We start from the raw sequence: 11,340 nt of genomic DNA, 5'->3' as shown, positions 1-11,340 counted from the left end.
CCTGTTAAAAGAGAGTTTTTCCTTTCCACTGTTGCCAAGTGTTTGCTTAAAGGAGGCTTTTGAAATGTTGGGTTTTCTCTGTGTTATTGTAGGGTCTGGTCTTTACCTTACTAGTGCCTTGCGATAACTGTTGGGATTTTGCACTATAAAGATAAACAGAATTGAACTGATACATGTTTTTACGTTTCAAGTAATCACTACTCTAACAAAACAAGCATTACTAGATGGTAAGTAACAAGATCAAATTGCTTAAACTTAACTGTTATGTCCTAAATAGAAATTTAAAGATCTCTCCAGTGACTCTGCTGGAGGAAAATGAAGTTGCAAATGTCATAAAAAGCTAGTTTATTTTCGATAACATTGGTGTTTTTGCTGAGGAAAACTGTTATTTTCTTGAATAAAATTTTAAGTTGTAACCCTTATAAACTTATTACCAGATGTACCAGATATACTAGATGATAAACATTTGTGATGAAATCTATCCTCGTTTACCTCAGGCAAACAGACCTGTTGATCGTTCAGAGGTCGGACCTTTAGTTTGTTTTGTGTGGTTTGAACAGAAAGGCCAGAGTCCACGTCAAGAACAGAGCGTTTAGTGAAACTTGTGCTGTCTTTTAACTCTTTAGAGAATCATGTGAATAAAAAAAACAAATAGTTTTATAATGACTGGATATTTATCTGTACATAAAAAAGCACACCAGTAAAATGACCTGGGACCAGACTGACATCTTAGTTTATTTCAGGACAGATATAAATGAACTCCGTTTAACAGACTGTTAAAAACATGATACAATTTCTGTGAGGTTTGTACTGCTGTTGTGAGTGTGTATATATGTGTGTGCAGACGTGTGTGTTTGTGTGTGTGTGTGTGTCAGCAGTGCAGTCAGTGTCATGGCGGTCAGCATCATGTCAGCGTCTCTCCTCCTGTTCTGCCTTCTTCAATGTTTCCTTCAGGTCTCCAGTCAAGGAAAAGGTAAGAGAGTGACCTTTGACCTGTTGCTGTGTTATTGTTGTTCCTTAGTTGATTGACAAAAACATTCAAGTGGTATAAAAATACTCCAAGTTGGCACAGAATTTAACAACATTTTTACTGTCAGTACAGTCATGACACAATTAGCTCTAATCGTGTCACAATGACAGCTTGCTACATTATTATTATAACTTTGGTTACTTAATGGTTAAAAATATAGAATATAGGTACTACCTTAAATAATATAAAAGAATCCATTAATATTGTGACTTTTACAATTATAACAAGAACATTCATTCTTCAGCACAGTCTGAACTCTCTTCGGCAGCTTTCTTGTCTTTCCTTTAAGTCATCTTCAGGAATAGTTCTCCAGTTTTCTCAAAGGACATTAAAAGCTCTACTTTGGATGTTTCTGCCTTTTGCTCTGTTCTCTGTCAACATGGTCCCACACTGCTTCAATAATGTTGAGGTCCGGGCTCTGGGAAGGCCAAACCCTGACTGATTCTGGCACACTATTCATATTCAGATGCATGACGTTTTTCCTATTTCTTACGGACATGACCTGACGATTTTCTTATTTTTTGTTCTCCCCTGAAACTCTATTAGTTATTAGCTGAAGTCTACATGTAATAGCCTTTGGAAATCACATTTCCATCAACTTTTATGCTCATCAAACTGTTTTACCCTCAGCTAAAGAAGCTGAGACTGCCAGGGCTCTGTGTGCGGCAGGCAGGGATGAGGACCCAAGAGCAGGACTCGTGGAAACAAAATGGCAAACACAAAAACCTCAGCTTTGTTGCTGGCATGAAACAGAAGCCAAACCGTGAAAGCTATAACTAGAACACAGGCAAATCTGAGGGTACAGCACAACAGAGAGCAAAGGAAAACACAGGACCTATATACACAGAGGAGTAATCACAAAACAGGAAACAGGAGGGAGACACAGCTGGGAGAAATTAGGCCTAACGAGACAGGGGGAAGCACAACTAGACTCACTGCACATAAGACGTGGACCTTCAAAGTAAAACAGGAAACAAGAAACAAATCACCAAGATGCAAACTTGACACTGAACAACACCTATAATAATAGTCAAAACGGCACAACTAAAGAATCAGAACATAAATCATAATACAGAAGAATACCAACACATAATAACTGACAAAATTGGGCAAATTAACTATGACATCCATAATCATCACGTAGTTTCTAAATCATTTATTTGTTTTCCTCTTAATGTTACTGTTTTTTGTTTCAGCAACAGACACCTTATTATTTATGACACGGTAACCTAACATATCGGAGCCTCCAGCCTTTTCAGTGCTCTTGTGTTTTCAGTGTTTCGTTCAGCTCCTGAGGCTCACGCCGTGTTCCTGCGCCCTAAACGGGCCAACTCGTTCATTTTAGAGGAGATCCTACAGGGCAACTTGGAGCGGGAGTGCTACGAGGAGCAGTGCAACTTTGAAGAGGCTCGCGAGTACTTTGAAGACACCCGAAGGACGGTTAGTTAAATTAAAAAAGGGAGCTTTTGCACTCATTTCTACACCTGTGTTTTTACTTTTAGATTCCAGTAAACACAGACTAAAACAATATGTTTTAGGTTCTGATTCTTTAGGGTTCTGGCTCATTAAAAGACCACCTACTCATTTTTGATTTGCATTTTTTTTTATGTCTGTGTTACATTTGATGTTCTCTGTTTCTTTTTAATTGCTCCTTGGGATGCACCCAGAGCTGCCGTCTTAATCCAGAGCCTGTTTATGTCATATTTGAAAATTTAGTTTAATGATCATCTTTAAACATACATAGAAAAAGGAGAAAAAACAAAACAAAAAGAGCATTGCTTAATTCCTCTCGGATTCTAATGTTTTTTGTTTGTGTGTAGATCACATTCTGGGCTGTTTACTCTGGTGAGTATCTACTTTCAGCTAAACTACATTTGATTAATTAATGAAATAAAATAAATAAAAAAAAACATTTATTTTCCAACTAGAAACTGCAGTTTGATAATTAAAATGTGTTTAGAATGTATTTTAATAATATTTTTGTTGATTTACTGTCATCAAATGTATTATTTTAAATGTAAATATTTGATTTAATAGTTTCACAGCAAAAATATAAACATTTATTAGTTTACTAAACACTAGCAGTTTCTGTTTTTGGTCTTTGGAGGTGGAAACCACTGCTTGCAGAGTCCCTGTCTGAATGGAGGGAACTGCACTCACAATGTGCGGGGGTTTACCTGCTCCTGCAACGCCCCTTACTACGGTCCAGTCTGTGAATTGAAAGTACAGGATGAGCCATTACAGACTATAAGGTCGTCCACAGCACAGCAAACCAAAACAGCAGGTCTGGCCACACCTCCGTAAAAGGACGGGAGATCAAACCTCATGATGCACTAATGGGAATTAAGAAATATCAGACCATCACGTATAAAAAAATGATTTGTTTTCCAAATCTATCTTAGAGATATCTAAGTGTCCGACTGAGAGTCCGACTGCTTGTCATCAGCTATGCACAGTGACCTACGAGTCCTTCCGATGCTCCTGCATGTCTGGATTCAAGCTGCACAGTGACGGACGGAGCTGTCTGCCAGAAGGTTGGATGCTCCGAAAAAACACTAGACTTTATGAGACCAGTTCAAACTGGTGAGATGAAGTTTTATTGTTGTCTTTGTTTCCACAGTCGAGTTTCCCTGTGGAAGACTTCCTGAGGAAACTCTTTCCACGTGTCACCATGGTAACTGTCCCTGGCAGGTAAGATCCTCTGGTACTGTGGTGTCAGTCTAAATAAAACCAGAATAATAAATAAATTGTCTGTATACTGCCACCAGGTGTCTCTGCTGAACAGCACACTGCAGAAGTTGTGCAGTGGTGTGGTGCTGGGTCAGCGGTCCATCCTTACCTCTGCCCGCTGCCTCTATCAGGACTCAGAACCAAAACCCTCCAACCTCTATGTGCTTGCTGGTAAGAAAATGCTATCACAATTATTGTTATCACACCATGATAACACTATAATAACTACTACTAAATTAAAATATAGAAAGGATGACGTATAGACATCAATTTCTCATCCATTCAGAATAAAAATCTAAAAAAAGTCACGTCATTACATTTTAAATTTTACTGTTTTTAAATTAGCTTCTGTTAGTCAGAGTTTGCAAAAGAACAGACATCCTGTACTTAAGTAGAAGTACAAACACTAGTGTTGAAAAATACTCATGTAAAAGTAGAAGTATTGATTCAGCTTCTTTAATCAAGTAAAAGTGAAAAAGGGGCGGCTCTGAAATGTACTCTAAGAAAAAAAGTAAAAGTAGCTTTTTGGAGGGCGTTCTTTTGTGCAAAGCTCACTGAACCATGTGCTTTAATAAAGTATTAATAAAATATTGTCAGTAGGGCCAGAAAAACTTTATTTTAGTCTAAATTTTTATTCTAATAAATGTAAGTGCAACATCAGCAGAGGAAAATGTAAAAATACATGTTTCTATTTTCTGTTGCATGTATTGCAGAGGGTGGCTTTAAAAGGAAAGTATGGTCAGGGATTAAACTCAGATTAACCAGGTGGGGAAACCTAAAATCAGTTGTAATTGGCTCAGTGTGGGGAAAAGAATCGCACTTTAACTCCTGACACATCAGTTGGACGTTAAAATTGTAGGGAGTGAAAGTAAAAAATTGTCAGAAAAACGTATTGGAAGTATTTGTACTGTATATATATTTCAGGCTGCAAACAGGATGTGCTCACAGACAATTTGCCCAATTAAAAAAAAAACAAAAAACATGGATTCAGTTCTATCAAATGTTCAAATCACTGAAGACAATATTAAACCCAAACCAAAAAGTGGAAGAACTAGCCCTTACACACATTAAACCCTGAATAAGCCATTGACATACTGACAAATTAATGCAGTGTATGGACAGGTTTTACATCTTTGTTTCACTCTAGAAACTATATTTCAGATCAGATGAAGACAAATTGATTCAAAAGGTTTCAAAAGCCAAAGCTGTCCATCAGAAATTGATGGTTGACTACCAGCTATCCCAGCTACCATAGGGCGAAAGGCAGGGTACACTCTGGACAGGTCGCCAGTCTGTCGCAGGGCTAACACAGTGAGCCACACAAGCATTCACACTAACATTCACACCTGTGGGCAATTTTGAATAATCAGTTAACATAACCCCACTAGCTGCATGTCTTTGGTCTGTGGGAGGAGCCCGGAGTACTTGGAGAGACCCCACACAAACTCCACACAGAGAGGCCCGGCCAGTTGAACTCAGGACTTTTTTGCTGTGATGCAAAAGTTCTAACCATCATACCCGCTGCATTCATTCATATAAAAATCTTTGGCTGTGGCTGTACTTTGAGACGTTTATCTGTTATTAATTCATTTTTTGAGCTGCAGAGCGCTGTGTGCACACTGCTGAGTAAAAGGCACTGGTGTGCACTACACTTTTCATTTACATCATGCAGTTCTTTCTCTATCCATTAAAATTAAGTTATTGCAAAATTATTATTTTCTTGATAAGTGAGCAAAGTTACAAATTCAGCAGGGGACCAAATATTGATTTCCCACAGTGTGGATCAATTCATTTCTTAACTAATTTCCTTTGTCTCCCAGAGAAACAGAGGATGCTCTTCACCGTCAAAGCGATGTACCTTCACAACGGTTATCATAAAGGTCACCATGAAAATGACCTCGTCCTCCTCGAGCTAGCTGACTCCATGACCTTTAGCCCCAGCCTCATCCACCTCTGTTTGCCCACCAAAGACTTCAGCGAGAATGTCCTGATGCATTCTGGGAGGACTGGGATTACAGAGAGTTGGGAAATCAGCAAGAACCAGAAACTGGTCTATATGACGCTGGACGATTGTCGCCGTGAGCTGAACATCCCACATCCACTAAGCAACAAAATGTTCTGCATGAGGAAGCAAAATGAACCATTAAAGTACCAAAATGAAACACAAGAGAGCCCAGGAGCTCAGAGACACCCTAATGTACACCTTGAGATTCCAAAGAGAGGCCACAGGCATCAAAACAGACCTTTAGGGAACCAGATTGGAGTCCAGGGAAGGCTTCAAGGGCGCACGGTGAATAGGCTCCAGAATCAAACCCAAAACAAAAACACTAACCTCAGGCTGCTGAATAAAACAGCAAGCTACAACCACACTTCAAAAGCTCTGAATTTTGAGTCCTCGCATGGGGTCAGCAGGTCAAATTTAGAAACCAGCAACAGGCCATGTGGCGGGCTGATGCCAGGGTCGCCTGTAGCCACAGTAGAGCAAGGCACAGTGTTCCTGACTGGGCTGCTAATCTCATCACCGTCTGAGTGTGAGGCCAGCGGCGGTGGTTTGGTGTTCAGCAAACTGTCTCGTTACCTGAGCTGGATCCGAATGAGGCTGGAGGTGATCGAGAAGTTAGCCATGACTCCCCAAGTGAGACAATATCCAGAAGCTCGCTAACAGATCGCCACCATCTGAAACCGATTCACCTGTTCTTGTTCACTTGTAACGTTTTTTGTTTTCTTCTTATTAACAGCTGCCCTCCCTAAAGACTGAAAACTTTGAACATAAATCAGTTTTGCGATGAGTCTCTTGTCCTACTTTCAGTTTCTTTTTTCCAAATGGTCACAACAAAAACACAAAATTGAAACTTTCTGCTGCTGAACTTCACAAACGTTAAGTCATGAATAATATTTGTATTTGAAATGTGTAAATTAAAATGCTTTTGAAAAAACAAATTCCAGTCTCTTAATCTCGCGATGATAAAAGTTCAGTTCTGCTCAAAATAAAACCTTTGACACCCACAATTCATAGCAACAAATGTAATAACCAGATACAAGCTCTACAAACCAACATCTGTTTTATTCGACATGTTTTTAAAGTAAAAAATAAAGGAAATATGAATTGAGTGAAAAAGGTTTCCAGGAAAGCAGCCCTGTAGAATTGTCTCATAGACTATGAGACAGAGGACAGAGGAGGGAAGGGATTCTGTTTGCTGACCACGAGCTTCTGGTGCTGGTGGGAGATGTAGCCTTTGATGTGACCCTGGAAGACGACAGGAAACACAGAAGAAGAGCTCAGCGTTTATTTGCCAGTTCACCTGAATCTAAGTGGCTTTTTATGTTCCAGTTTCCTCACCATGTAAATGAGGTTGGCCAGGATACATTGCACCTCGTCGATGTCGACATCCTCCACCTTCATCATCCTCAGAGCCACCAGGAAGGCCTCCAGAGGCAGCTGGTGAGTCCTCAGCAGCAGATACCTGCAGACAGAAATCAGTCAGGGTACGGTTCATGTTTTCGGAGATTACAGAGAAAATTATTTGCTGTTAGTCATTTTTTTGATTGAGATTACAGAATAAAACTATAAAATCTGAATAATATCCACAAACAAGGGAAAACACCTAAACAAGGCGCTAAATTTGAGGTCCAAATGCTCTCAAAAATGAAGGGACCAATCTTCATAAACAAAAAAACATTAAAAAAAGTAATATGTAAAAAGAATTTGATTACATTTCAGTTTGTGTGTGTGTTGGTAAAACAGCTACTGAACCACTCACACTTTCTTGAAGAGGTTCCTGTAGGTGATGATCTTCAGCTTCTCCAGGATGAGGAAGATCCCGCAGCGGATGAAGAAGGTCTCGTGTTTGGACAAAGCCTCATTCAGCAACAGTAAGTTCCCTTCACTGACACAAACATTTACCTGTGAGCCCACATGACGTGATGTCACTTCCTGTGATAATGCCACTGCCCCTCTCCTTACCTCACAGCTTTGGTAACATCAGAAAACTGCATGAGGTCATACTTCCTAAGGAGTTGATGAGTTGGCATGTGACCCTGAAACACCAACAACAACCAGTTACCCTGGGAACCATTACACTGCTCCCATGATGCAACAGTCCTGAGTGTAAACTGGTCTGGACTTTCTAATCAGGATCTAAACTGGTGTAAACCCATTTTACCAAATCCAAAAAGGTTCTAAAGTTTCTTACCAGCAACATCTTGACAGGCAGCAGGTAAATGAGGATCATCCTCTTGTTCTTCTGGCTGGATCGATGACAGTGATCAAAGGCGTATGACAAGAACTCCTCGGCTACAGAAACAAAAAATGATTTTAACTGTACTCCAAACCTGAATCGTTTAACAATTTCAAATAATGTTTAAGCCGACACTGCGCCATATCTGTAGCAGTGTTACCCAGTTTGAAGTCACTGTCGAACATGGCTTTGCGGCCCACGTAGTATTTGTAGGTGACCTTCTGAGCTGGACTGTAGTCATTCTTCAGGTTGGAACTATCAATGGCTCTAATCAGAGGTTTGCACAGGTGCAGCTTATTGATCTGCAACACATAAACCTGCAGCTATAACCAATCACCAAATCTCCATCGATGATTCATAAACTGGGTGTTTCAGTCACTAATTATTGAGTTTAGACCTTGAAATAAATCTTGAAGAGCTGGTTGCTCAGAAACATCATCCCCCACTTCTTTGAGTCCTCAATACCTGCACGACTACCAACATTGAAAATGTCAATATTAACAAGGACGTCCATTAAACATGAAATATAATAGTGCATAAAATGGGAATTATAATCAACGCATACACAGAGGACGTGTATATTTACTGACTTGTCACTGGCACAAACTCTGAAGCAGCTCATCAGCTGCTCTGCTGCTTTCTCCAACATCTCGCTAGGCTGACCTTTACCCTTCTTCTGTAGCTGCTGCTCCGCCTGGACACAATAAAATTAAAACCCACTTTCAATAACTTTCAATCACACCTGAAGGTTTTCACCTGTAATTTCCTGGTCCTGTCTCTATACAAATTTCTTTACGTCAGCTGTTTTATTTGCATTTATAGAGGAAAATGGTTACATTTTTTAGTTTTCTTACTATAAATATAAATACAATACTGACTACTCCTCATTTCTTTATATATTTTGCTAGGAAAATGGGAAACCAGTGCAAGCATACATGGAAATATAGCATATAAGGCAATCACAGGGTTGTTACAAATCTAACAAGGCTGAAAGTCAATATTTGCAAAATCTAAAGAAATGAGTTGAGGCTCAAGACTTTTGTGCAGGACTGTAAATAAATACACATATATGGATGAATTTGACTGCTGAACAGATAAAAGAAAAGCCATTACGTTGTTGGCGAATATCCGGAGGTCCAGAGTGACAGCAAACATCACTGGCAGAGCCCTGAAACAGAGGGCAGTGATGGTGCGTTCAAAGGCAGCACGTTAGAATCAGCTTCAGTCTGCTACTTTGAAACTGAACTCACCAGTTCTCCTCTTTGTGGGACTGAAAGGCCTTCAAGAAGGACGTGAGGAGTCAAGGAGCTGATCAGACTGATTAGTGATTATTTACTGAAGGTCAGATTGTGTGATTAAGAGACCAAAAAGTCACTTTATGAAGGATATTGAACAACGAGCGTCTGGAACTTGTAGGCTTCAACAAAGTCATGGTTGGCTACAGCGTAGGTACACCTGAAACACACACACAGCCATTTTCTTTCACCTTTATGTCCTCACAACACCACTAAAGCATCACCGTCTGATCCGTCGGTCCCACCTGAGGTGAGCTGCGACCATCTCATCGTACGGCGGCTCCAGAACCTGCTGACACTTATCCTCTGGACTCGCCAGCTGTAACACACACACACACACACACACACACACACACACACACACACACACACACACACACACACACACACACACACACAGGTGAGGCTGTGTCCTAGCAACATTCAGAGTTTATGCGAGGCAGCAGTGGCTAACCTGGAGACGGGGGTTGGCAACATGCGGGTGTTTGAAGGACAGCAGCTCAGCACAGAAGGAGCCCTCGCGGTTGTCGATGGCCTCGTAAACCTTCAGGAGGAAAATGAGACAGATTCCAACCAAATTACATAAAAAATGTACATTTCAGACACAGTTAAAGGTCAGAGGTTACCTGCTGCAGGTACTGGTTGATGGTGATGTGAGCCATGAAGGCCTGCTGACCCAGCAGCTGTCTGGACCTGAAGAGAAAAACCAGTTTAACTTCACTTCAGTTTTCCTGTTACTCATGTATTCATGTTATGAAACAAACAAACGTGATGATCTCAAAGCTCCAGCACAAAAGAAACATTATTGCTGCACAGTTTGGCTGCTTGAAGGGTGAACCTCAACTTCAGCACAGTAAGAGTCACCACAGCAGATCATCGTCCTTTGTCGCACCAGCCCTCTGCATCCTCCTTCACTACATCCAAGACTCTCCTCTGAGGTCTTCCTCTTCTTCATATTCAACAATCTTTCCTAATATATTCCCATCATGATTGACCTCTGGCGCTCCTGGTATCCTTTCCACTTATTCACTTGCACACACATTGTATCTAACTTCCTTCTCTCAGATCTCTCCCTTTACCTGCACTAATCTGTTATGAGAATCTCATTCCTTATTATCTTTATGATGTTTGCTGGTCAAGATTTTTACTCCTAGTGCCTGGGACCAGCACTAGTGACTTGAATTACTTTGTTTGCATTAATGTAAATCAGGAATAATTCAGTTTTATTTTTTTCTGTAGAATCGTTTGATAAATAAACGCAAGCATTATTTTTTTTTATATTTTTATAAATAATTGTTTGATTTATTTATTTTATAACACGTGTTTTACGTTCAGGTGGGTCTAAATCAGTTTAAATATAGAGCACATAAGAATATTCAATTAAATTTTCAATTCAATTCAATTTTATTTATATAGCGCCAAATCACAACAACACTCGCCTTGATTTGTGACCATTATATGGTCACTATTTTCTTTTACTTCATATTAGCTTATGATAACTCCTCTTTACAACCTGCATCCACAAACACTCTTAAATTTAATATCGGAGGCTGATTTTTATATTTAAAAAAGAAAAATGAAGACACAGAAACAGAAAGTCTACGATCTTATTTTATTAAGATCTTAATAAATTAAATAAAAGCGGATTTCTCGCCGGGTTTCTCTGTGAAACTGACTCCAACCAGGCAGCAGCTCTCTTTTCGCTTTAATTCCTTCGTTTCCGGTTAAAATCCTACGTTTAATCGCAGTTTCCGGTTGATAACAGACAACAAGTAACAACACAAACATAAAAACGAACAACAGACAACTACCTACCTTCAAAACAAAAATTTAATCTGAAAATAAGTCCCAAATCCACTATTTGCGTCCATTCAACTGATGCACACCACAACAACGTCCGGGTCTTTGGGGAGGGGGGTCATACTTCCGCTACATTTCCACAATAAGAGGCTATAATTCAAAATAAAAGCATTACACTATACCAGCTATCACGACGAATGGTCAAAAACAACTAAATATATGTTTTTACATATATTTTATCTAAATA

The 11,340-nt window shown here is 39.7% G+C and overlaps 2 protein-coding genes across 2 annotated transcripts; one reads left to right on the top strand and one right to left on the bottom strand.

Moving 5' to 3' along the window:
• The first annotated feature begins 804 nt into the window (after nt 1-804).
• On the top strand, nt 805-6,672 carry prozb (protein Z, vitamin K-dependent plasma glycoprotein b). The gene is made up of 8 exons (XM_080878218.1): nt 805-973; nt 2,307-2,470; nt 2,851-2,875; nt 3,138-3,314; nt 3,433-3,564; nt 3,651-3,721; nt 3,799-3,931; nt 5,581-6,672. The coding sequence occupies exons 1-8, from the start codon at nt 892-894 to the stop codon at nt 6,420-6,422; spliced, it is 1,626 nt and encodes a 541-aa protein (XP_080734344.1). The 5' UTR covers nt 805-891; the 3' UTR covers nt 6,423-6,672.
• Nucleotides 6,673-6,805: 133 nt separating this feature from the next.
• Nucleotides 6,806-11,221, bottom strand: pcid2 (PCI domain containing 2). The gene is made up of 15 exons (XM_080878219.1): nt 11,109-11,221; nt 9,920-9,986; nt 9,748-9,837; nt 9,539-9,612; nt 9,388-9,453; nt 9,249-9,290; nt 9,112-9,166; nt 8,589-8,692; nt 8,396-8,471; nt 8,159-8,300; nt 7,954-8,054; nt 7,725-7,798; nt 7,522-7,647; nt 7,101-7,224; nt 6,806-7,007 (listed from the first exon to the last, which is right to left on the bottom strand). Exons 2-15 carry the CDS (start codon nt 9,953-9,955, stop codon nt 6,918-6,920), a joined length of 1,200 nt encoding a protein of 399 aa, XP_080734345.1. The 5' UTR covers nt 9,956-9,986; nt 11,109-11,221; the 3' UTR covers nt 6,806-6,917.
• Nucleotides 11,222-11,340: the final 119 nt, after the last annotated feature.

This window comes from Rhamphochromis sp. 'chilingali', assembly GCF_963969265.1.
Source record: "Rhamphochromis sp. 'chilingali' genome assembly, chromosome: 3".
NCBI classification, from domain to species: Eukaryota; Metazoa; Chordata; class Actinopteri; order Cichliformes; family Cichlidae; genus Rhamphochromis; species Rhamphochromis sp. 'chilingali'.
Note: the sequence above shows the minus strand (reverse complement) of the source record. Positions and strands in the feature narration are given on the sequence as shown.